The sequence below is a fragment of the Pipistrellus kuhlii genome, unplaced genomic scaffold (assembly GCF_014108245.1).
Source record: "Pipistrellus kuhlii isolate mPipKuh1 unplaced genomic scaffold, mPipKuh1.p scaffold_m20_p_1, whole genome shotgun sequence".
Classification (NCBI taxonomy): domain Eukaryota; kingdom Metazoa; phylum Chordata; class Mammalia; order Chiroptera; family Vespertilionidae; genus Pipistrellus; species Pipistrellus kuhlii.
Window position 1 is genome coordinate 73,048,048 of NW_023425404.1, and position 27,686 is coordinate 73,075,733.

Consider the following 27,686-nt stretch of genomic DNA (forward strand, 5'->3'; position numbering starts at 1 on the left):
CTTATTATATAGGACTAAATAATGTTTCATTCACTCATTCCAAAATAATTTTTTTCTGTCACTGTATTAGTTAGATGACCTCGTGCAAAGCCAATTAACCTTTCTAAGGCTCAGATTCTTGTTAAGTAAAAATAATAATTCTCTTTCAGAACTATGCAAATCAAACACTTAGCACAGTGCCATGACATGTTCAAATTCTAGCTACGGATACAATAATTCAAGTCAGATAAAACAAGAACTTGAATTAGAAGGCTTTGTATACTAATACTATCACTAGTATTTTCAGGAACAAAGGAGTTAAAGGAAGTACTTAAGAGTGGCCTCAGGTTTCTTATTTGATTGTGGTACTATTCACTGAAAAGAGGAAAGAAGAAGATAAGACAGGCTGGAGAAAACTTTTTTAAGTCTGAGATTCCTAAAAGGTAGGGAGGGACAGAATGAAGCAGTGAAGAATTAGGTAGTTGTAGAGAACAGGAGGGAGCTGAGCTAAAACACTTAAACATACTCTTAATCAATTGAGGATTTTGCAGAGATTTTAAATTTACCTGCAAGGATTGCTAATCTAGATGTGTTTGTGTGCTTTTTCTCCAAGAGCACTCAGCTGAATAAGGCTGCCAAATGAATGCATTTCAGAAGGTTACAGAATTTCTTTACCACATGTATCATAAAGTGAGGAAGTCTAATAAAATACAGAATGAATTTTCCAAAGTAAACAAAAGCGGAATTTGTAAATATCTATAATTGAATGAGATAAGCTTTAATTGCTCTTAAACTGCTAACAGTTTTACAAACTCTAACATGTTGTAGAACCACATTCTTAGCTGAATAGCATACCACAGTGTGACTAGAAAAGAAGGGAGAGATGAAAGAAAAAATGGTTTTCAATGGTATGTCATTAGCCAATCTGATATACATTTTTAAATGAATAAAAATCACTTACCCATTTTGAAAAGAACTGTTTTGTGTTTCTGAATCATCACTATCACTGATAATAATAGTTTCTCCATCTACACTACTGACATGTCCATTAGAAAAACCATTCTGATGTGATGGAGGGAGGACTTCCAAAATCCTACACTGTAACCTGAAAGAAAATGATATATTTAAAAATGTAAATCATTTGACATTTTAAAATCAAACATTTCAAATGATCTAATTATTGTGAATTGAAAAGTTATTTTGTTTTATGGAAACTATGACTGACTGATGTAACTAATTTTACAAAAAAGAAACATCTGTAATATCAATTTAAGCAAAGGTTGGCTATAAACCTACATAATAAAAGGCTAATATGCAAACCGACCAAATGGTGGAACCATCAGTCGTGATGCTGCACACTGACCACTGGGGGGCAGACGCTCAATGCAGGAGCTGCCCCCTGGTGGTCAGTGCGCCAGAAGCTGGGTTCACAGGCCTAAGCTGTCAGTTGGGCATCCCCCAAGGGCTCCCAGACTGCGAGAGGGTGCAGACTGTGCTGAGGGATCCCCTCCAGTTCACTAATTTCGTGCACAGGGCCTCTAATTTAAAATAATACAAAACTATTTCAAAGGTCAATTTATCAAGACTCTTTGGCAATTTTATTTTTAAAGTTACTATTTAGAAAATCAAATTCATAATATCTCATTATACAGATTGAGCCTTAAGAGTTTTTCAAAGCCTCCAATATTTTCAGTTCTGAAAATTTCCTGATCACAATATTTTTCATTCTCATTCTAACATTTTTAAAAAAAGCATTTTGATTTTTAGAGAGAGAAGAAAGGAAGGGGAAGGGAGGGGAAAGAGATAAACATTTGTTGGTCCACTTACTTATTATGCATCCATTGGTTGATGCTTTTATTTTGGTTAATCCTCACTAGAGGATTTTTTTAGAGAGAGTGGAAATGAGGGAGGGGCGAGAGAATGAGAGAGAGAAACACAGCCTGGGTCAGGCAGGGATTGGGTCTGCTACCCAGGTATCCTTGACTGGGAATCAAACCCAGACTCTTGGATCCAAGGGCCAATACTCTAACCATCAAGCAAACTGGCCAGGATGATTGGTCAGTTGTGCCCTGACTGGGGATTAAACCCACAACCTTGGCAAATCCGGATGATGCTCTAACCAACAGCTATGGCTCCGGAGCCTCATTGAAACTTTTGTGATTTCTGATTTCTGGAAAGCTTCCTATTCACTAACTTTATTATCCTTATTTTGGCTTCCCTTACCTTTGCCCACTCTATCTGGGTTTTATGCGCTGCAGTTTCAGACTCATTCATCACAATAAAAATATTCCTCAATCCTATTTTACTGTGCCAATTTTCAACTGAAATAATTAAAATGTGGTAATATATTCATACAAAGGAAAAAACATAGAAATAAAGTACTGATAACATGCTACAGTAGGATAAACCTTGAAAGCAATATGCTAAATCAGTGTTTCCCAAAGTGTGGTACGTGTACCCCCAGGGGTACGGGAAGAGTTTGGTGGGGGTACGTGTTGCACCGGAGTTTGGTGGGGATATGCACTGCACCGTGCTTAGCTGCGCCTAATTCTACATCCTCATGAGTACAAGGGGTATTCAGCGTTACGAAAATTATAGAAGGGGTACACATATGTCAAAAGTTTGGGAAACACGCCGAAACCAGTTTGGCTCAGTGGATAGAGCGTCGGTCTGCGGACTGAAAGGTCCCAGGTTCAATTCTGGTCAAGGGCATGTACCTTGGTTGCGGGCACATCCCCATTAGGGGGTGTGCAAGAGGCAGCTGATCAATGATTCTTTCTCATCGATGTTTCTAACTCTCTATCCCTCTCTCTTCCTCTCTGTAAAAAGTCAATTAAAAAAAAAAAAGTTTGGGAAACATTGTTAAAATGAAAGAAAACACGTAAAAGGGCACACATAGTACATGATCCCATTTATATGAAAAATCAAACAAAATAAAACTAGAATAGGAAAATCCACTGAGACAGGAAGTAGATGAGTGGTTGCCAGGAACTTGGGGGAATGAGGAGTAAGAGATGAGAACAAAGGGCAGAGGCTTCTAATGGGCCTGGGCTTTCCTTTTGGGACATAGAAAATGTTCTACAATTAGTTTTTGGTGAGGTTGTGCAACTCTATGAATATACTAAAAACTATTGAACTATACATTTTAAATGCAAAAATTTTATGGTATGTGGAATACATCTCAACTTGTTAAATAAACATAGTCACAAGTAAAAGCAGGATATAGTAAGGAGAGGGAGAAAACTCGTGCATTGCTGGAATTGTATCTATGGCACTTCTACAACTCTTAGGCAATTCAGAGGTTTTATTAATATCTTAAGCACGTATACTAGTATATTACCAATGGGTAAATCTCTATTTTCTAGAGAAAAAAGTAGCTCAAGAATAGAAAAGTTGCTCACTGCATCATTAATTTAGTCATCTCATGCCATAAAAAAGTTTGATGTATTACTATTGTGGGCCTTCACCAGCCCTTCTCCTGAACTTCATTCTTCCCACACCCCACCTTCTTCCATATAGTAGCTACTAGTAGAGCTGTCATATTCTCACTAGACCCTGGTCATAGTTAATACTGGGTGGGCACCTTTAGCTGAGCCAGTACATCTTTTCTAAGATTTTAAAATCTGGAATCTAGAAAGTAAAAATCAGTTCCCCTGCCATCATGGAACCTATAAATTTCTGGTCCTGTGGGCACCTAGGGTCCCTGCCATATGGAGTGGGCCAGTATGCAGTGAGAGAAAAGAAAGCCTACGAAGAAGAGAGGTACTAGCAAAGAAAGTACTAGAAGAGAGGAATAGCAAAGGTACTACTATTCTCTTTATTAGATAGGACTAGACGCCCAGTGCACAAAATTCATGCACAGAGGGGGGTGTCCCTCAGCCCAGCCTGCACCCTCTCCAATCTGGGACCCCTTGAGGGAAGTCTGACTACCCGCCAGACAGTCGGACATCCCTTTCACAATCCAGGACTGCTGGCTTCCAACTGCTCACCTGCCTGCCTGATTCCCCCAACTGCTCTGCCTGCCAATGTGATCACCGCTTAACCACTCCCTGCCAGCCTGATTGATGCCTAACTGCCCTCCCCTGCAGGCCTGACTGCCCACAACTGCCCTCCCCTGCAGGCCATCTTGTAGCAGCCATTTTTGACCACATGGGGGCAGCCAATTTGTGTGTTGGAGTGATCAATTTGCATATTAACTCTTTATTAGGTAGGATAAAGTGAAATTAAATTTAGATGCCTTAAATTTGCTTATATAGTGTTTATTAGATTATATATAAAAGTGGGATGTTTTAAAAAACAATTGCATCTTTCAAAGTCTCTCAAATTGTTAACTGTGGGGTTTCCTTTCAGAGTTTCAAACAGGGAAATTTGATTCCAAGCAACAGTGGCTTAGGCAGCTATTAGAGCCCCACATCACTACTGGCATCTCTCAAAGCAACCACCAAACCAAACAAAAAGCCCTAACTGCATGGCCCTCAGTGAACACATCCAAATACTTACAATATACAACAAATGACAACATTTAGCTTTTAAAAATTCACATTCATCATGTCATTTCATCCCATGAGGCAATTTAACAGATAAAAAAACTAAAGCTTAGAGTTTAAATTACTTGCTCAGAGCCACAAAGCTAATCATAAAGGGTAGAATCTAAACCAAGGAGACAGTGATAAATTGAAAGAAATGATTTTGTAAATCAGCCATATCTGAATTTAAATCCTACCACTGACTACTTGTAAAAAGCTGGAATAGAAGCTCCATGACTTTTTTTCACTGCTATTGTATATCTCCAGTGTCTAGAACAGTGCAAGTAAATAGCAAAACAGTAAATATAGATTGAACAATTAAAAAAATATTTAACTTCTTTAGATCTGTTTTCTCATCTGTAAATGAAACAGTAAATTTTTGCCTTATCTCTGCTAATATAATGTGTACACAAAGTATCTGTAGCTAGTTAAGAATTAATAGACCCGACTCCAAGTTTAATATTATTTTCACAAGAACACCACCCATCTTCTCACTTCTCCTGTAGGCTCTAAGAAGTAGCAGAGAATGAATGTCAGCATGATTGGCAGGCATGCTGGGTGTTCATCAGGATGGGGTGAATAAAGAACTAAACTGTTGATTCAGTCAAGTAGTCAGTTGTTCTCTTTACTACCTCTGTCATAGCAATGACAAAGGATCTAGAAGAATCTGTTAACTGATTGCTTATTTTAAATCATTAAGTCTTAATGGGGAGGGAAGCACCTAATCTATACTTGTGAGATGAAAAAGAAAATGGGGAGGAATACCTAAAAGTAATGAGATACTAAGAAAAGAATACTGAGGGGAGAAGATCCAGAGAACCTATACTAATTCACCCCATCCCGTTCCTTTGTAACTTGACATATTCTTTCCAGTAACTCTCATGTTAATGGATGAAGCAGTCTTTAGGACCACTGGTAAGTACTATCAAAGAGATAGAAACAAAAGGTAGATGGTAATGACAAGCAGAAACGAAAGTTAAAAGTAAAGAGAAATGCCGCTACAAATGGTACTATCAAGAAAGTGAAAAGGCAATTTCAAAAATTGAATAAATCATACATCTGCTCATTAGTATAAAAAAACAAGGAACACTTACAATTATGTAATAAAAATATAAATAACCCATTTTAAAAGGGCAAAGGGCCTGACCAGCATGGCTCAGTGGTTGAGCATCGACCTATGAACCAGAAGGTCACGATTCGATTCCCAGTCAGGGCACATGTCTGGGTTGTAGACTTGAACCCCGTAGGAGGCATGCAGGTGCTGATCCATGATTCTCTGTCATCATTGATGTTTCTATCTCTCTCTCCCTCTCCCTTCCACTCTGAAATCAATAAAAATATTTTTTAATGGGCAAAGGATCAGAATAGACATTTCTCCAAAGAATATATTCAAATGATCAGTAAGTACATGAAATGATACTCAACATAATTAGTTATTAGGGAAATGTAAATCAAAACTACAATGAGATACCACTTCATACTCACTAGGATGGCAAAATAAAAAAGATGCACAATACCAAATTGTCCATATATATGACTTGGTGAGGATATGGAGAAACTAGAATCCTCATATGTTGCAAGAGGGAATGTAAAGTGACATAGCTGCTTTGGAAAACATCTCGGTTGTTCATCCATCCAACACAGTTACCATATGACTTAGCAGTTACTAGAATACTAGACATATACTAAGAAAACTGAAAACATATGTTCAAACAAAAAGTTTGTACATGAATGTCCTTAATAGCATCCTATATAATAAAAGCATAATATGCTAATTAGACCAGATGTCCTTCCAGACAACCTTTCCGACGAAGTCAGGGCTGCGAGGGAAGCCTGGGTCCCACGTGCCTGCTGGCAGCTGGAGGGAAGCTCGGATCCTGAGTGGCAGAGGAAAGCCAGTGCCAGCAGCCAGAAAAAGGAGAGCTTACACTTGCATGATTTTCATGCATCAGGCCTCTAGTTATTTATAGTAGCTCAAAAGTGAAAACAACCCAAGTGTCCATGAACTGATGAAGAGACAGACAAATGTAATAGATATATATATATATATAGCAGAATCTATACTAATAAAAAGGTAAAATGCTAAGTAGACAGGATAGACCAGACGTCTTCTTGACATCCTTCTGGACAAAGCCATGGTGGCAGGGGCTGAGGCAGAGGTGGTTAGGGGTGATGAGGCAGGCAGGCAGTGGTTAGGGGAGCTCAGGCAGACAGGCAGGTGAAAGGTTAGGAGCCAGCGGTCCCGAATTGTGAGAGGGATGTCCGACTGCCAATTTAGGCCAGATCCTGCAGCAGTCGGACATCCCTGAAGGGGTCCTAAATTGGAGAGGGTGCAGGCCGGGCAGAAGGACACCCTCCCTTGTACAAATTTTATGCACTGGGCCTCTAGTTTATCAATAAAAAGCGATAAAACACTGGTAGATCTACAATGCAGATGAACCTTGAAAACATTATAGTAAGTGAAAGAAACCACACAGAAGGATGCATATTATTATTTCATTTATATGAGATGTCCACAATAAGCAAATCCACAGACAGAAAATAGGTTAGTGGTTGCCATGGGCTGAGACGAGAGGGTGGCTGGTAGTGACTGCTAACACAGGACTTCTTGGGGTGATGACAATATTCTGTAATTAGGTAGTGGTGACAGCCTTATAAACTTTGTGAATATATGAAAACCCGCTGAATTGCACCTTTTAAATGGATAAATTTTATGGTGCTTATTTAATGACACCACCATGTAAGTAAATTCTTGCAACTTCACATTTTGTGGAGAAAGAATAAAAAATGAAAGATAGGAGTGGGAGCACAGATACCTTATACTAATGGACCTCATGTAAATGCCTGCTATTTCTCAGTTACTGGGAGAAATTCGTTTATTTCTTTAAATAAGCCCCCTACCAATAAACCTCATGCCACAGCAAGGAAGGAAGGCCAAAGAAATCTACAAATAAAAATCAACAGGAATGCCTTGCTCAGTTGGTTGGAGAGTGGTTTCATACACCAAAAGGCTGCGGTTTTATTTCTAAATCAGGGCTAATACCTGGGCTGCAGGGTCAGTGCCCGGTCAAGGCATGAATGGTAGGCAGCTGATCGATGTTTCTCTCTCTCTCTCAAATCAATAAATGTGTCCTCAGGTGAGAATGGAAAAATAACAGAATACTTAGAAAATTCAACCTGGATTTTCTCTCATCACAGAAGTTGGATTTACCCTACCCCCTCTTTGAGAATGCCAAGATCTTACCACTTCTATCATATCTCAAAATTGAACTCAATACCAAATGTTACACCAACTTTACATTAACTTCAAAGTAAATGTGAAGCCAGAAGTGACATGTCTTCTTGTGGGTCTAGAACACAGTCCAAATGAAAAACATCATGCCCATGCATTTCCCCATATTAATGTAATCGAATAGGAGGTGGTTTTCCCCCTTTTCTAATATTAATTTACAAAGATCTTTATTTTACTGGGTTGCAGCACCTTGAAGATTTAAGAAGGCCTGTACCTGCCAGGACCGGTTTAGCTCAATGGATAGAGCGTCAGCTTGGGGACTGAAGGGTCCCGGGTTCGATTCCGGTCAAGGGCATGTACCTTGGTTGCGGGTATATCCTCAGTAAAGGGTGTGCAAGAGGCAGCTGATCGATGACTCTCTCTCATTGATGTTTCTAACTCTCTATCTCTCTCCCTTCCTCTCTGTATAAAATCAATAAAATATATTTTTAAAAAAAAGAAGGCCTATACCTAATATATTATCCCTTAAAACATTTCCATGGAAAACAGCAAGGGAAGCCACTAATCATATCCTATATAATAAAACCCTAATATGCAAATTGACCGAACAGCGGAATGACTGGTCACTATGTCGAGCACTGACCACCTGGGGACAGATGCTCCACACAATGGCTGCCTCCTGGTGGTCAGTGTGCTCCCACAGGGGGAGCACCACTCTGCCAGAAGCCGGGCTCATGGCTGGCGAGCACAGTGCAGTGGCGGGAGCCTTTCCCTCCTCTGCTGCAGGCAGGCGATAAGGAGCAAGGGGTCTTGCGCTCAAGAGCCCTGGACTGGGAGAGGGCGCAGGCCTGGCTAAGGGCTCCTCCCACCCTCAGTGCACAAATTCCGTGCTCTGGGCCTCTATATAATAATGAAATCAAGACTATTGACTATGTTTTATTAAAGGGGACAGACACTCTCACCACTAAATGCGGAAGCAAGAGAACACATTACAAGAGTCATCTTAAAAGCTGTCCCCACAGGACAGAACAGCACTATTACAAGGTGCCAGAAACATAGGAATGGTCACTGATTTAATAAGGCCCTTGGCTACCTAAACAATTTAGACTACCACCCTATAATCTAATTTATAAAAACAAAAACCCAAACAGAAATCCCAGAAACTACAATTAGAATAAGAGTTAATAAGCATGACAGGAAACTTAAAAATCAAAATGGAAAAAGACTGACTTCTTAACTTATTTATTGAGTACTTCTTATGTGCCTGGCACTTCACATACAGCATCTTAGTTAATCTTCACAACAATTCTACTAAGTATGCAAAGGAGAGATGAGTGATGTTAAATATTTTCCCAAATGTTATGCAGGTGTTAAGTAGGTGGTGTAGGCACAATTACAACCAAAAGGAAATCTAGTCACTAGGCAAGTTTATATATTAAAATTATTTTAACTCAGATTTAAGTGAAAAGGGTAAAAGGAAAGGGTGTACTCAGAAACTTAGGATTTAAAGTAGCAGAAATTTTAAGTCAGGCTTGAAGCTTAATAATAACAACAAATTTAATTTTTAATAGAAAAACTGGTGAGTAATAGAAGAAAAATATTAACTTCCATATAAGCCTATTTGGCTAATAGTAGCCTTATCATCCCACCCCACCCCCATGGTAAAATGCTATTACTATATTCTATTTATGTAGCAATTCAAAATGTGTACCCCCCCAACATAGTCTCATAATAACCTGAAAGGATGGCATTGTTCAAAAAGGCAGTCTGACTCCAAAGCCTAGATCCTTCACTATTCTGCCTCCCATAAAATTAGAAATTTATAACTTTTCCCAAACTATAAACAAAAATCAAAGATAAAATATCCTATTAAAGTCAAGTGGTAAAAGCATGACTATTGATTGCACGTTTATTCTTTATTCCTTAATTATATTGTTCATCCACATTTTTAAAAATTTACATTAACTACATCTTTAAGAAAAAACAAAAAGTGAAATAGAAAAATATTTCCAACAGTAAGAGAGAGGTATAATATGCCTAGTATTTAATAAATAGCTCTCAGAAATCTACTAAAGACAAACAAACCAAAAGAAAAATGGACAAAGAACCTGAACAAACAAACAAACAAACACTGAGATATCATCAGATCTGGCAAAGACTAAAAAACTAAAATATCTAGTGTTAGCATGAGAGCAGAGAACCCAGGCCTAGCCTTTATGGCATTCTGGACCTGGATGCTCCTGATTACTTCATTCGTTCATTAATTTTAATACTTGCCAAGTTGAAATGTTTGTCTCTTTCTTAACTGAATCTTAAAGGGCATCTTGATCCTTATTGTATCCCCAGTACCAAACCAGTGTCTAGCCTATAAGTGATACTTACAATCACTAAGCAACATGTGAAACACAATATCAGAGCAATCAGAAATATCTGAGCCTGAGCTGAGAGCAAAGTTGGCTAGACTCATATTACTTCCTAAGCCTCCTGCTAAAGGCAGAAAGTAAGGAGTCTTCCACAGTTTCTCCTTGCCTACATAAAGATTAAGAATGGTCAATGTGTATTATGAAAATTAAGCCTTAAAAGTTTGCAAAAATTACTAATTTCTTATACTTTATAATTTAAAGCCTTCTTAAGCAAGAAGAGGTAAGTTTCCTGATAATTGTGACTCCCAAATTTCCTATTTCTACAACATAACCTAGTATACTACTGTTAACAGCTATAAATACCTGAAAGTCCATTTTTAAAGTATTCCAAAAAAACTATATAAAACACAATGAACCAATACATTTTAGATGTGAGCTATATTCCTAATGTTAAAGTTTAATGCATCTCAATGATTTGTAATTCAGAAAACATTTCTGGCATAAGTCAAATAAAAACAGTAACTTTAAGAAGGAAAAAACCGCTCTCCCCAGAAATGATCTTATTTTTTCTTTTGGTGATATAGATTGAACACAAAAATCTGTTTTCTAAGTATATCACCAAAAACCATAAAACATACGCCAAAACATTATGTATAATTTGATCTCTTTTTAAAAAGGGTATATTCTTGATGAGATCACTGGTGACATGTTAATCTCTCCCCCCAAAATAAAAGATATAACTTTTTAAAAATTATTATTATTGATTTCAGAGAGGAAGGGAGAGGAAGAAAGAGAAACATCAGTGATGACACCCCCTACTGGGGATCGAGCCTGCAACCTGGGCATGTGCCTTTGACTGGAATTGAACCTGGGACCCTTTAGTCCACAGGCTGACACTGTATCACTGAGCCAAACCAGCTAGGGCTAAAGATAAAACTTTTTCTAGACACAAAAAATTCTTTAATTTTTACCATTTGTTGATTCTACAATTAATTTTAAAAAGTACCCAATTATTCATCAATATAAAATCCAAACAAATTTAGATCTTAATATAAAAACCTCTTGGCTTTTTAAGATTTATTCATAATAGCATTTAATAACTAAATGGATTATATTTTAAGACATAATTCTGAAATTACATATAAATTCACGATAATTCTCCAAAATAAAATGAAGAACATAATAAAGAAACTTTTAATTGCTAACATTTAAAATTCAGAAAGCCGAAACCGTTTTGGCTAAGTGGATAGAGCGTCGGCCTGCAGATTGAAGGGTCCCGGGTTCGATTCTGGTCAAGGGCATATACCTTGGTTGTGGGCACATCCCCAGTAGGAGGTGTGCAAGAGGCAGCTGAATGATGATTCTTTCATCAATGTTTCTAACTTTCTATCCCTCTCCCTTCCTCTCTGTAAAAAATCAATAAAATATATATTTTTAAAAATCATTAAAATCCAGAAAGAAAAAACATCTGCATTCAGGCCAATAAAGAGATAGTAAAAAGGAACCAAAAAGCATTTTATAGACTCTGCCCCAAAAGCAAAGAAGGCTATACTAGGTTTTAATGCAAATAAAGGTGATTATGATGAATATCCGTGACTATTCAATCATAAATGTTTAAGACTTCAGAAAAGCAGTGATAATTTTTAATTTAGTACCATAGATAATGTCATTTTAAATTTTCATATATGAAAAATCCACTTTTTTCCCTAAAGACCTGGGTAAAAGAGAAGAGAACTTAGTGAAGTACACAAAACTCAGTCCTCATCAAAGGGACCACTAAAATCATCATGAAAAACAGGCATATTAAACTATCAGGTAACATAATGAGGACACAGTAGATATCTTCATCTAAAGATTTTTACTCTTAAATAAAGATGAAACTTCCACATAATGGAATTTATTATACAGTAAATAAGAAAAGAGAAGGCAGGCAATTTATAAAACTATGAACCGACCTTCAAGATATTTTAAGTGAAAAAAGGTATAGTACAGTGTGTTTACCTTTTATATTAAAGTGAGCAGAAGATTGTGTATGTGTGTGCATGTGCGCGTTTTTGGTGGTCTATAAAAATATCAGCTTTAGAAAAATCCCTAAGAAACTAACACTAGAACTCTGGGGAGGGTAACAGGGTAGCTGGAGGATAGGAAAAGGGAAGCTTTCTTCATTTCAGCCTTTTGTGAATCCTGGATTTTAAGCAATGGGGGTATCTGCAGATAAAAGAAAAGATAAAAAGTACTTTACCTTGCACCATTGTTCCTAATGACTTCCACAGTTTCTCTGACAAAATATCGATCCTTGACATATGCAAAAATATCATCACAAATTTCATGTAAGCGTGAACGATGGGTAAGGTTGGTCAAGTATAAAACTGGAATAATTAGTGGTTCTGGAAAACTCTGAAGATTCTGTCTTGCTCTTTTTTCTGACTCAAGTGCTTCCTGATAGGTCAGTCCAGGTCTACCCGTCACAGCACAACTCCACACAAGACTGTTGCACAGGATGGTTCGTTCAAAAAAGTCACTGATTAAAAAACAAAAATAAAAATCTATTACCTATCATTTCACAAATTTTACATTAAAAGCTAATAAATAATTGTGTCTCTATTGCAAAAATTTACATAGAATCATAAAACTCAAACAAGGATTTAGTAACTGGTCAGCTTACACATTAATACAAACCTGAGGAAAAGTATAATAAACTAGATATTTATATTTTGCAATTTAAAAGTACATTCAGCTAAAATTGGACTTTGATTTCCATTAGTTTTTGAAACTGGAATGGCAACTGAAAATAAACTCAACCTTTCCTTTTCATTCTTCTAATTTTAAGCTTTTGCTCCAAAGCAATCCAAACATTGGAGTCAATTCAAGCACTTAACAATAAATTTTATTTACTTTTTAACTATAAATTTTTAAATATATTTTTACTGATTTCAGTGAGGAAGGGAGAGGGAGAGACAGATAGAAACATCAATGATGAGAGAGAATTATTGATTCTCTACACGCTCCTTACTGGGGGATCAAGCCCACAACCCGAGCACGTGCCCTTGACAGGATGGAACCTGGGACCCTTCAGTCCGCAGGCTGATGTTCTATCCACTGATTCAAACCAGCTAGGGCTTAATTATGAATGTAAAAGACTTTAACATAATAGTGAAAACCTGAAATGTAAGCATCTAACAATCAGAGAAAGGTTAAGTAAATTATAGTACTTCATATGCTGAAAAACATAGTCATTACACAGTATAAGAACAGTTCTCAAATAATTTGTTAATAGGGGGGAAATGTCCAGGTTTTTCTATAACAATATGGTCCCATTTGTATTAAAATAAAAGAAAAAGGAAAAAAAAGAAAGAAAAAGAAAGAGAACCTTAAAAAGCATAATATATTTCTGAAATCATATACAAAAACCAAGGTAACAGGCATGGAACTAGGTGACCATTCTACTCAATCTTTTTCCACACATTGGAATTTTTTAATATGGGCATTTCCTTAAAAAAATTCTATTCATCACCCCCTATCAGCAAGGCCCGTCTCTAATATTAAGTACCTTCACTATCTCCCAATTCTGCAATTCTGCTCTTCACGCATTCATCATTCACATGCAAATTTGTAGGATTTTGTTAATAGTACTAAACTCTAGGAGGTAGGTTACAGTGCCTGCTCAATTTCTGTATTATAAAATGAAACTTTCACAAGAAACACATTTTACTATTGTGAGCAAAAATTTATAAAATACAAAGTACAGTTTGATACAAATATATCTTAAGGTTAGAATAGATTATTATTTCTCTAACTTATTACTACATTCCTTCAACAATCTTCTTTACCAGAAATTGGCATATAATTGGCCAAGAGGCCAAATCTAGCCATCCACCTGTTTTTGCATTTCTACTGGAACACAACCACACTCACACCTTCAGGTGTTATCTGAATGCTTTCTCACATATAATCTGAGAGTTGAGTAGGTGCAACAGACACCTTCTGGCCTGCAAATCCTAAAATATTGATTATCTGACCCTTTAAGAAAAAGTTTGATGACCTGTGCTCTTTACCATTACTTCTTAACAAAAAATTGTTTCTGAGTTACCAGGTCCATTACTGGCAAGAACAGATCTCTAATATAAAATCAACTAACTCTCTGGTGAACAAACTAAGGAACAAAGAGCAACAATCTGTTAAATTGCTAGGTATCTGGACAAGAATGCAGAAAAGATCCAAGGTACATAAACTCCCCTATCCACAAAATAATTAGTATAACTGAGAAATGCAGCCATAGGATAAAAATTAACATAATTCCTGACTTACACAGCATATGGTACAGCCAGACAAGAAAGTTTGGCTTCTAAACCTAGAAAAATAGTAATTGCTAGAAGACAGCATATGTTGTTCTAACAATTTCCTTTACTCACAGAGTTACAAAAACAGATCAGACAATCCTGGGGATGGTAGATTTCACATGCCTTCACAATATAGAGAAATCCCAGATGGAGGAAAATTAATTTACTTAAAAAAAATATTTTTTTTAAATTGATTTCAGAGAGGAATGGAGAGGGAGATAGAAACATCAATGATGAGAGATAATCATTGATTGACTACCTCCTACACACCCCGCACTGGGGACCAACCCCATGCCCTGACCAAAATCAAACCGTGACCGCTTGGTTCACAGGTCCACAAGTCCACACTCAACCACTGAATCATGCACGCTGGGCTGAAAATTATATTTATTACACTTACTATGAATGGTCAGGGGAAAAGTAGGACTAATTAAAAATATAAAGCTTAGTTTAAAAAAAAAACTTTAATGAAAGATTACTTTTGCACTTAGTGTTATTAGACAGACTTAGTTAATGATAACATACAAGGCAGGCTTTTAAAATCTGCAAATGGACACTAACGTGAGGATTAGCAATGCAGATTTTTAAAATCTACAGACTAAAAACTTACATAAAAATCAACTAGTGGAACTTTATAGAAGCTTAATAAATGTCTTGGCTTAACAATAATGAATATGAAAAAGGCAAATTTCAACCAAACTACAAATTCACATTTCTGTGCCTTATATCATTTTCTGTGTTTAAAAAGTATTCTTTAGAGCATTCTCTGCCTAGAATGCCCTTTTCCTCATTCTGTGTCTTGACAGCTTCATCTCTCATGACCCAACTGTGATATCTCCATTTTGGGGGTCTCCTCAAATTCATAGCAGTTATCAGCTCAATTTTCTATACACCATTACACCGACTCCCATAACACATATGTGATTTATGCCAACGTGTTATAGACATACATTCATTTCTCACTGCACGGAAAAATTATCTCAGTATCTCCAAAAACTCATCAAGTATATTATCAAGAATAAATAAATGGTCCTAGCCAGTTTTGCTCAGTGGGTAGAGTGTTGGCCTGAGGACTGAAGGGTCCTGGGTTCGATTCTGATCAAGGGCATATGCCCAGGTTGCAGGCTCAATCCTCAGTAGGAGGCATGCAGAAGGCAGCTGATCAATGATTCTCTCTCATCATTAATGTTTCTATCTCTCTCTCCCTTCTCCTTCCTCTCTGAAATCAATAATATATATATATATATATTTTTTTTTAAAGAATAAACAAATGCAGAGAAAGACAAGTACCATATGGTTTCAGTCATATATGGAATTTAATGAACAAACTGAACTACCAAACAGAATAGAGACAGACTTATAGATAGAAAGCAGGCAGATAGCTCTGGTGTGGGTGGTGGTGTTCAGGGGAGGCTGGATGGATTGAGCAAAAAAGAAAAAAAAGAGAAAGAACTCATGGACATGGACAAGTATGGTGACTGTGGAGGTGGGAAGGGGGTGGAGGTGGAAGAAGGCATAGAGGGGATAAATGGTGATGGAAAAAATACAATTAAGTTTTAAAAAAAGAATAGACAAATGTATTTTCTTTGGCAGTCATTTGTTTTTGTGTATTTAGACAGAGAAAGTATACATGAATGGAAAGGAGAGAGGAAAGTATTTGAATCTCAGCTTTACCACTTGTAGAATGTGAATTTGGATAAGTTATACAACTTACTAACCCTGGTTCTCCTCCTGTAAAATGAGGATAATATCTTCCATGAACAGTCAATATGAAAAATAAGGTAATATATAATACTACATGTACTATATGCATATTATATGCACACTCAGTATCAATTTCTTTTTTTAATTTTTTTTTAATTTTTTTTTTAACACTGTTTAAGTCTATATAACGGCTCATCTCATAGAGGAGAGCACCGGAATAGGTTAGACTTTGTTGCTATAGCAAGCTCAAATTGTGTCAGACAGTGTCCATCATCTGCCACAGAGTGTTGCTTGCAATCAGTATCAATTTCTTATTGTTCAGGTACCATATTTGCAGAGAGATTCCAGAATACATAGGAGAATTTATCTATATATATAAAACCCTAATATACAAATAGACCGAACAGCAGAACAGAGCCGGTTGCTATTACGTGCGCTGACCACCAGGGGGCATGTGTGGAACATGGCGGGTGTTGACTGTGGCGGGATGGTGGAGCAGGTGGGGCAGCGCCAGGCCAAGGTGGGGCATCGGTCACAGTCATAGGGGTGAGCCTCTGGTGGTTACTGAAAATTCTTTGCTCCCATGTGCCGTAGTCCTGCTGGGTGCTCATACCTGCTGCCACAGGCTTCTCCACCTCCCCCGGCTTCTGAAGGGGCCCGAAGCCAAAGCCACCTCTCACACCCATTGCCAGTGACGGCCCTGCTCACACCCGCTGTCGGTGCCCAGCGCTGGTCCTGACTGCTTGGCACCGTCAGCAGGTGTGAGCAGCAGTTGCCAGCCCCGATCGCCCCTGAGGGCTTCTCCACTTCCCCCTGCTCTTGAGGGGCGATTTCGGCTGGTAGCTGCTGCTTGCACCCGCTGAGGGCACCAGCCCCAATCCTCTGTGCTGTCAGTGGTGTGAGTAGGGCTAGTGCCATCAGTGCATGGGAGCAGCTGTGGCACGAGTGAGGCTGCTGGCAGACTGGGGGCTGGGGGCCATGGTGGGAGGGGCCGGGCTGCGACAGAGGATGGGCTGAGACCTGCCCCTGTGACTACCTCAGCCTTGCAGCCCACAGTTCCTTTCAAGGTGCACCAATTCATGCACTAGGCCCCTAGTCCTATATAATAAAAGCCTAATATGCAAATTGTCCACTTGACCAGGAGCTCAGCCGCTTGCTATGACATGTGCTGACCACCAGGAGGCGGTGCAGATATGGTGGGTGTTGGTGATGTGGTGCTAGCAGTGGGGGTCAGTGGAGGCACTGCTGGCCCCAATGGGCCCTGATGAGAGTGGGGCTGGGGTGGGATGGTGGAGCAGGTGAACAGGTGGTGACAGGCAGGTGTGAGTGGGGCCTGATCACCCCGCTCCACAGGTGGCGACCTGTGGTGGTGGCGGGGTGGGGGGGGGAGAGGAAGGAGGGAGGCCTCCACCCGGCTCTCAGGCACTGAGGGAGCTGGATGGGGGCCCGATGACTCTGGTAAAGGGACACCAGGGGGCCCAGGTGCTGCCCAGGGCCCAGAGGTCAGCTGGGACCTGGCCTTCCAGACACTCACACTTCGATTGCCAGACAGGCCTAGGAACTGTGCTGGTGTACATACTGCCTGCACCAGGCCTCTAGTAACCAGTGTAATAGAGGAACAATGTCAAAGGAACACATAAAAAACTTAAGAATCTTTGAAGAGAAAGTTTGGCCCTGGGAAAGGGGCTAGGAAGAGGAACTATCAGGAAACACCCAAAATCTAATCAGGATGACCTAAACATAAAATCCTATCAACTGCTTACACTGTTTGTAAAGAGGGCTGAAGGTGTGCCGGCTTCTTAGAAATATGACCCGGACATTCTTTTTACAAGAGGTAGAGTCTGTTTTACCAATCTTTAAATCTGGGCTGGCCTTAATATTGACTTTGACCAACACAATACAGAAATGGCATTGAGAGACTTCTGCTCTCACTCTTTTGGAACATGAGATCAGCAAATGAAGAAGCCCAGATTAGCCTTCTGAGGATGAAAGACCACATGGTGAGAAAAGCCATCCCAGTACATCATCAATGGATAATTTGGTTGTCTGCATATCCAGGTTATTGTAAATACTTCAATGGACATGGGGAAGCTTATTTTTTTCAAATTAATGTTTTCATTTTCTTTGCATAAATACTTAGAAATGGAACTGCTAGACCATATACAATATATGGTAGTTTTCCATGACATTCCCACCAAGAGGGCACAAGGCTCCCTTTCTCTAACAGTTGTTATTCTAGTCTTTTTGATAATAGGTATTCTAACAGGTGTTAGGTGATAATCATTAAGGTTCTGATTGCATTTTCCTGATGTAGAGTATCTCTTCATTACTTGTTGCTCACTGGTTATTTGGATCTTATGTCCATTTTTAAATCAGGTTGTATGGTTTTTTGTTACTGAGTTGTATGAGTTCTTTATGTATTTTGAATATTAGCTGCTATCAGATATATGACTTTCAAATACTTTCTCCCATTCAGTAGGTTGCCTTTTCATTTTTTAAAATATATTTTTATTTATTTGAGAGGAAAGAAGAGGAAGAGAGATAGAAACATCAATGTCAAGAGGGAATCATTGATTGGCTGCCTCTTGCACGTTAGACTGAGCCTGCAACCCAGGCATGTGTCCTGGACTGGAATTGAACCTGCGACTCTTCAGTCGGCAGGCCAACGCTCTATCCACTGAACAAAACTGGCTAAGGCTTGCCTTTTCATTTTGTTGATGGTTACCTTTGCTGTGCAGAAGCTTTTTAGTTTGATGTAGATCCACTGTTTTATTTTTCCTTTTCTTATTTGTGCTTTTGATGTCAGATTTAAAAAATTATCCTTAAGACTGATGTCAAGGAACTTACCAACTACGTTTTTATCTAGGAGTTTTATGGCTTCAGTTTTTATGTTCAAGTCTTTAATCCATTTTCAGTTAATTTTCCTGTATATTGCAAAATAGTGGTTCCATTTCATTCTTTTGCATGTTAGCTTATGCATTTACCTATGGTTAGTGTGCTACTTTTTTTGTTCATCTTTACTGAGGGTATTTTTTCCATTGATTTTGAGAGTGAAAGGGAGGAGAGACAGAGAAAAACATCAATGTGAGAGTGACACATCAATTAGCTGCCTTCTACATGTGTCCCAACTGGGGACTGAGTCTGCAACCGAGGTACATGAATGAACCCAAGACCCTCGGGCTAATGCTCTAACCACTGAGCAACCAACCAAGACAATGCTATTTTTAACAAGTCTTCTTTACTATGGAAAGCAAGTCAAACAAGGATTAGTGATTAAATACATAGTTCAAACAAACAACATAAAGCAGTTTCATTGTATAACCAATAAGTATTTAGTATCCTGGTCATAGTCTCTGTCTCAAAGAATTCAGGGTCTAAGTTAGGGGTGTCGAACTCAATCAGAGAAGGGGCCAAAATCTAAAATCCAGCCTAAATCACGAGCCGAATGGTTTACTGAACAGTCATAAACTGTCATTGTGATGGAAACGCAGCGGAGTGCAGTGATGACAGCGCAGTGCGGGCCACATTGCAAGGCCTGGCGGGACGGATTTGGCCCACGGGCCTTGTGTTTGACACATGTGGTCTAAGTAAAGAGAAAACGTGAGCAACAAATACATTATAATACAATAGATGCCACACTAGATAAAATGAAGGGGGTGACAATAGCTGCCTAGAAGGTCGAAGGAGGAAGTGTTAGACTATAATATCAAGTAAGATAAGAACAGAAAACTATTTGGCACTCAAAAAGTCACTAACAATCTCTAATAACCAGAGTTAGAGGAAAAATTTATTTTACATTGTGTTGAGGAATGAACGAGTGTAGAAATAGAGAGTAATTGAAACAGAGGAAGTTATATTCAAGAAATCCAAAACCTGAGCAAATAGGTGAGCATACTGGACAAATAAAAATAAAACAAATTCAAGATAATGCACTTAAGGAATCTTCAAACAAATTCACACAAGCCAATTGGTTATTTAATGAATGAGTGAAACAGGCTTCCTTCATAGTTTCTCAAGCCAAAGGTCAGATTACTATATACCATCCACTGTGAATGTATTTTTGAAAAAATTTCTTTGTAATCATTTAAGAAAAAGATAAAGTAATCCAAAATTTAACACAATTAAATTATTCCAGTTTTGTCAATGCAGAGTTCTAAAAATGAATTCCTAAGAACAGCAGTAGTTCTGCTTTGTTCAGGGTAAATTACTTAATATCTTTGCTCCCAAGCCAATTTCATCTCCTGATCTGCTTGTAACTTCCCAAAACCCAAACATATCAGCCCAGAGGAAACAACAAAAAACTAGTGTGCTTTTTTAAAAACTTAATGTCATAAGGCTACGAATTACATTTGGAATAACAAAAATCTCTTCCTTTATTTTGGCATTTCAAATTTCTCCATTAAGAGTAAATTATCAAGAACCAAAGTATATGAGAAATGATTGATTTAAAAAGATAACATCCACATGGAGTCTCCCTGATAAAGTGAGACCTTCTTAAAAAGGTAAGATTGCTTATATCAAAGGAGAGAAGTTTGAAATCTAAGCCCCTTTCCTATTTTGTTGTCATTCTTAAGTACAATTTTTAAAAATACTGAAATCATTACCAAGGATTTTAACTTAAAACTTTGAAAAAGGAGGCATCATCCTAGTCAAGTTACCTAATCCAAGTTCACTTGAAATAGTTACAAGTAAAAGACAAGTCTGTACAGGAGCAGAGTGAGATGTGCACTCCTATTAAAAAGCACTGCCTGCTGAAAAATGTCTCTAGATCCAACACATTTATGTGTAATTCTTGCTGTGGAGCTGAAGAAAAGGGGCTCCAAGGAAACGACTCCCCTGACTTCCCTTGGCACGCATTTCTCAGACAGGTGCACGTGGGTCATCAAGCCCCCGCTCAGAAAAGGTGCGTCTTACACACATTGATTTGGCTGCGGTAACACTTGGGTTTCTAAGCCACAAAGGATTCCTTCTGAATGGAGAGGCTAAAGCGTAAGCAACGGGGAGAATTAGGCTGTTTTCGTGATCGATCAATCCAGATCCCCACTCGGGGGCCCCGTGGGTAAACAAAGATCTCTAAAGCACTTGGTTGTCTGATGTAACAAGATAAGGGGATCTCTTGGGATAAACAGACCAGGAGCAGGACTGAGCATTTAGGGGGGGGATGAGACTGCACCGGCAGCAGCAGCCCCGGATTCTTATCAAAACAATAGCGAACGGCACGCGTCAGGCGGCCCCGGGCGCCGGGGACGGAGGGACCGGCTGCTGTTGAACTTGGCCTCCCCGCCTCCCCTAACTCTCCGGGCGGGCGGCACGCGGGGCCGAGCGAAAGTGAAAACTGGGGCGCGAGGGCCTGGCTCCCTCCTCCTCCTCCGCTCCCCCCTCCCTCCCAGCCGCGACTCCTTCCTCACGCGTCTCCCGGGGCGGAGACGCCGCGTCCCCCGGGGCCCGGCGTTAGTCACCGAGCGGAGGCGGCGCCGGAGCGTCGGGCTCGCGTCGCCCGCTCCGAGGCCTAGCCCGCCGCTCCCGGGGCCCCGGGGGGCCGTCCGGCCCCGGGCCCCCCCGCGAACCCCCCAGCCCCTCACAGTCCTCTCAACTCGCCCCCTCCCGCCCCTGCCCTCGGCGTCCCAATGTCAGACTCCACTCCGGTCCCCGAAAACGACGCCCGGCGCGGCCGTTTCCTGTGCCCGGGGCGGGGATTCCCTCTCCGGGCCGGGGGGCCGCGGCTCGCGCCGCTGACCCGGGCGGGGATCCCCTCGCCGCCGGGCGGGGATCCCGGAACTGGCCGCGGAGCGCGTGTGGCCGCGGCGGGGAGGAGGGAGGGAGGGAGGGGCGAGGCGGGGAGTTTCCGCCGCCCGGCCCGGTGGCAGCCCCGGCCCCGCAGCCGCCCCGCACGGCCGCCGCGGACCCAGCCTGCCCGGCCCCGCCGCCCGCCGCCCCGGACACGCCGCCCGCCCGGCCGCCCGGCCCCCGCGGCGTCACCGGGTCGGGCTCGGGGGACCGAGAAGTGCGGCCCGGGCCCCCGGCACTTTGGTCTCCCCGCCTGAAGTGTAGGGCGAGGAGAAGGGGAGACAAAAGGACGCTGGTGCTGGGGGAACCCCCTTCCCGCACCCCGCGCCCCGCACCCCGCACCCCGCGCGGCTCGGTCCTTACTCGTAGTGGCGGAAGATCTCGTTGGTGACTTTACAGTAGAAAACTTCCTCGTCGGCCCGCAGGTCGGCAGGCGGCTTCTGCCTCACAAACGGCTTTCGGTGGAGCAGCGGCATGTCCGTCCGGCCGCGGGCTCACCGGGGGTTCGGCCGCCCGCGTCGGCCCCGCGTCGCGATCCGAGCTGGGGGGAGAGGAGAGCCCGTGAGCGGGGCGCGGGCGGCGACGGCATGGGCCGTCCGCGCGCCGGGAGCTCCGCCGCCTTTTGTGCGACCGACGCGCCGGCTGCCGGCGGAGGCGAGGTCGCCGCTGTCGCCGCCCCGGCGAGGAGCCAGCGGAGCCGCCGCCGCCCGCGCCCTCCCAGCGCGCCCTCCGCACGCCGGTTGCCGGCTCACAATGGGGCCGGCGCCCCGCCGCGGGAGGGCGGGAGGCGGCGGTGCCGGAGCGGCGGAGCCCCCTCCCCCCCGCGCGGCTCCCCGCCCGCCGCCCGCCGCCCGCCGCCCGCCGCCCGCCGCCCGCCGCCGCCGGCCCCAACGTGCTCGGCGCGCAGCCGGCCGACGCCGCGGGGAGCTCGACGGGCGGCCCGGCCCCCTCCCCGCTTTGTTCCCGCGCTCCCCGCGCGCCCGCCGCGCCGCCGGCTCCCGGGCCCCGCACGGAGCCCTCACCTGCGAGCACGCCGGCTGACACCTCGCCTCCGCCGCTGCCGAGGCGCCAGCGGGGGCTCCGGCCGCCCCGGGGGTCGCCGCCCGCCGCCCGCCGCCCGGGCGTCCGCTGCCGCGGCCTTGGCTCCGCGCGGGACCGACCGCGTCCCCGCCGCTCCCGCCGCTCCCGCCGCCGCCTCCCGGGAAGTTCCTGCGCTACTTGGGGCCGCGAAGGAGGAAGAGCCGCTGGGAGGAGCCTGGCGCTCCTCGCCTCTACCTTTTTATTGGCTCCCCGGTGACTTCTACAGCTTGTCACTGACACAGGAAGAGACGGCGGAAAGCCTGGGAGAGCGCTTTATTAATTAATGGCACGGCCCCGCGTGAGGAGCCGGGCGCCTCCTCCATGTTGGAGATTATCGGCCCGGGACCGAGGGGAGGCGCCGGGGCCGCCCGAACCACGGCGCTACCGGAGGGAAGCCGCTCCCTCACCCCGCCGGCACCGCCGCTGGTGATCGCACGATGGGAGAAAGAGTACAATTAAGATTTAACTTGTATTTTTAAACATGGGACGAGGAATGAGGAATAGAAAGTGTTTTTGATAATGTTCTTCAAAATTAGGATTCTCCGTCTAAAGCAATATTTTGCTTGTGTAAACGTCCATCTTGAGAAGGAAATACCTCCCTTGACAGCAGTTGTCTTTCATACTTAAGAGGGCAATTCAATGATTTAGCAGAAGAAAAGACCAAAAAAAAAAAAAAGTGTATGTTAGAAAGTGTCATCTTTCCCTTGGACCCCCAATTGTTTAAAACTAAAAAAAAACCCCACATCTTGAAGAAGTAATATCTAGAATACGCCGTGAAGATATTTTGCAAATGGCCAAGGTTTAATTCAATCACTCAAGAGTTTTAAAGAACGTGGATTTACTGGTGGAATTTCCACCAAAGAACTTTTCCCCATATCTGTGAAATTCATTTCTAAAATGAATTTAAATGCATATAACACGAGACTTTTGAATTAAACAAGATTGTTCAAACTCCAGATAACTCCAAATGTTTGCCAGCTTTGTTTTAAAATGCTTTTTTTTTTTTTAATACTGCCCTTGATAGTTGCTTATTTGTTGGCTAACATGAAAGAACTAAAAGACAGTAAGTCTGAAGAATAATTAACAAAGGGTGAATTACCAATACTATGAAATGATCATAGTTGTAGAAACACTTTGGGATCATCATTTAAGTACACATGAACATTGGAGCTGAAAATGTACATATCCAAATCTCAAGAGTTAGCATTTTTAAACTTATTTGAAGAGCCCACAAGTTAGACTCAAAAGACGGACAAGGAGGGTAGATAATTCTCAACCACTATTGAAACATTCCCACAATTCAAAATCCCAGCTTAACTACTAAGCTAAAAACATGAAATTTTCTCTGAATAAATAGTATTTATATTTCTTATATCTCACTATTTGATAATCTGTTAAATTCATGATAAAAAAATGTTGATTTTATTGTATTAAGTACAGATTTTTAAACAATTGGAATTTTTATAATAACTTAATATTAACATTTTATTCTACTTCATCAAAATACTATCATACTCAAATTTCAATATTATATCTCAATTCTGAGTTACATACATATGATTTATTGTAATGGTTTGTGATACTTAATGTAATATACATAGATGTTCATTATTGACTCGGAATAATGTAAGTTTAGTAACTTATAATTAACATATTAAAAAGTTTAGTTTTGATATGTTTATAATATTCAACCAAATTGATAGCTTAGGTAACACTAAGTTATCCTACATATTTACTATTAAAAGCTTACCTAATATGTTATTTTTTAATTTTGGTATCATGATTCCTAGCTTTATCAATAATTACTCTTGGCTTATGAGAGTGTAAAGCTCATTGCTGTATTCAGAAAGTAAAGGGCACTGTTGTGAAATAAGACTGTGTAAAAGGACAGGGTAAACATTTTTGAAATATAACGCAAATTATGAAAGGTGCAGTATCACACAAAAAGATAAGAGAAAAAATGAAATTGAATTAGTTTTTAATAACTTAATTCAATTAAACATTTGTCAGACTCCTTTTATGTGCCAACACACTGTACTACCTCATGTAAGGAATATAATATAAATGTATCCTCGCCTCAAAAAATGTACACTCTTGTAGGGAAAAGACAATGTAAAGACAACCAACACGAGGATTTTGTGAATCCTAACGATCATGAGTAATATACAAAAAGAGAAGTAGAAAGGATTAGAAGAATATGTAGAAGGGGCCTGGGAAGCCACCCACAGGGCAGGCATTGAAGGGCAACAGAAAGCTCATGTTCCAGCGTATCCTGGCAAGTCTCAAGATGCACCCCCACCCCAGCCCTCCATTAGTCACCCCCCTGGATGAAGACACCAATGGCCCCTGATTAAATGTAAGATGTAAATATACTGGTTAGGTAGGGCCTGCATTAATCTAGTATCATCAAGACATAGTTTAATATGTGAGAAGATATAGTGCCTTACATTGCTAAAGACAAAACAAGACTATGAAATATAAATTCTTAAAAGCGTGGGCCAGAATAATTTTCCTGTATTCTATTGACTGATTAAGAAAGGCTTTACTTAGTTAACGAGGTGAGGCAGCTGAAAGAAATCTCTGGGAACTCTTCTCTCATTTTGTAGCTGGGGTAACTGAAGCTCGGGAACTTGAATCTCGGTCTCCTGATTCCTTATCCAGTCTCTCGACCATGCTACTCTTTCTTTGGATTCAGTAACACCTAACTTTCTTCTGTATCCTACTCTGTGTCTATAAATGAGCTAAAATGCCATTTTTTAAATCCTCCTTAAAATGTGCAAGGAGATAAGATATATTACTCATGATCAGAAATAATTTATTTTTGAAAATTATTCAGGAAAACAATAGGGGTAGTAAGAATCTTAAATTCTTCAGTTAACACATTTAACAAATATAAACACCTAGTGTTCCTTACCTCTAAGTGGTAGTTATTAAAGTATTTAGAGTAAAGCTGCCCTAAGTTCTTCCAATTAAGATATCTCCAACTTTGAAATTCTCTTCCTCCATATCTCTGATACCTGTCTCAGATCTTCTATGTTTTCTTTTCTTTTCTAAACATCGATGAGAGAGAAACATCGATCAGCTGCCTCTTGCACACCCCTAATGGGGAAGTGCCCTCAACCAAGGTACGTGTCCTTGACTGAAATCGAACCCTGAGACCTTTCAGTCAGTAGGCTGACGCTCTATCCACTGAGCCAAACCGGTTTCGGCATCTTCTATGTTTTCTTTTTAATGTCCTCCTAACTAATTCATGGCATTTTACTATAAAATATTTCGATATATTAGTTTTTAGAAGCAATGAATATGTTTCATTTCATATCTGAAATCACTAGCCTAGTGTTAGGATAGTGATTCTAGAACTTAAATGACCACTGAAATCACCAAAGGGGTTTTTGAAAAATACTAATGTCTGGGCCACGCAGGGGTCTTCAAACTACGGCCCGCGGGCCACATGCGGCCCGCAAAGGAGCCTGATCCGGCCCGCCAGGTTTTTTGGGCAGTGAGCGCAGCCGAGGTGTTACAGTAGGAATTAGTAGTTCATATAGTCCGGCCCTCCAGCTCTCTGAGGGACCGTGATCTGGCCCCCACTTTAAAAAGTTTGAGGACCCCTGCTAGGCCAATTAAAACAGTCTCCGGGATAAGGACCCAAGCGTCTGGAGTTTAAAATTCTACACCTGCCATTCTAATGTACTGCCATGGTTCAGAACTACAATGCTTAGAAGAGACTGGGTTATTAATGCACAGTGATAATGTTAGCAGATTTGCATTTTTTAAATTCAGCCCCTTGTGACTAAAGTAATGAATTGTGGGATGGTAAGGGTTGAAAGAATAGTCTATGGGCATCATCATTATCACAGTAATAGTTTACATTTAATGAATGCTTTCAGCTTGTCAAGCATTATGCTAAGGGCTTTAAATGAATCATCTCATGCAATTTTCACAACAAACTAAGTACTGTTTATAATTTCCATTTTACAGATGAAGCCATCGAGGCTCAGAGAGGTTAATTAAGTAGCATGCCCAAGGTCATAGGTCGTACAGCCCAGAAATAGAAAAACTCCAATTATCAACTACAAAGTCCAACCTTCTTATTACCAGTATTCTATATTTCCATGGGATGATTTGGTAATATAGCTTAGATATAAGTTGAAACAGGGAACTTGATCCAATGCACTATAAAATTTAAAACTTGTAATGATCAAAAATGTTTGTTAATCAGAAAATTACTAGAGAAAACCATGAAGAATATTGAAAATTATCTCAAGAGTCGGGAAAGCCTAAATATAGCACAAAGTCCAAAATTCATAAAAATAATTCTATGCAATAAAAATTTCTGCATCACTAAAGCTACCACAAACTTAGAAGACAAATATCAAACTGGAAGAAAACCATTTGCAACTCACTGACAGAGAGCTAATTTCCCTAATATATAATCTCCTATTTCTCTATCATATAAGCAATAATTATAGTAACTCAAGAGAAAAAGAAAAGGAAATATAAATAGTTTTTAAAACATATAAACAGATTCTTAACCTCACTCAGAATAAGAGAAATACAAATTAAAACTACATTGAGATGATATTTTTCATCCTTCAGATTTGCAAAGGTCACCATCATATGTTGCCGAAGTCTGGGGAAATAGGCACAACCTCCATAAGGGGCAGATTGGCAATAG

General features: G+C 40.8%; 1 protein-coding gene and 1 non-coding gene across 12 annotated transcripts in view; both read right to left on the reverse strand.

The window, feature by feature from the left end:
• Positions 1-22,435, reverse strand: part of LOC118726610 (cofilin-2) — a 112,066-nt gene extending 89,631 nt beyond the window's left edge. For 10 of the 11 annotated variants that reach the window (XR_006742316.1, XM_045585352.1, XM_036451584.2 and 7 more), the window contains exons 1-3: positions 22,295-22,435; positions 12,343-12,621; positions 941-1,084 (exon numbers count right to left, since the gene is read on the reverse strand). Coding sequence is in view for 10 of the 11 variants with exons in the window: in XM_045585352.1 (XP_045441308.1) it covers positions 941-1,084; positions 12,343-12,621; positions 22,295-22,407 (536 nt within the window). In the remaining variant the exon portion in view is untranslated. The remainder of the gene's footprint in view (positions 1-940; positions 1,085-12,342; positions 12,622-22,294) is intronic. The other variant, XM_045585353.1, reaches the window with a different exon arrangement.
• LOC118710437 lies at positions 16,314-16,437 on the reverse strand. The gene has a single exon (XR_004985413.1). It is a non-coding gene; the product is annotated as a small nucleolar RNA SNORA28 (small nucleolar RNA).
• Positions 22,436-27,686: the final 5,251 nt, after the last annotated feature.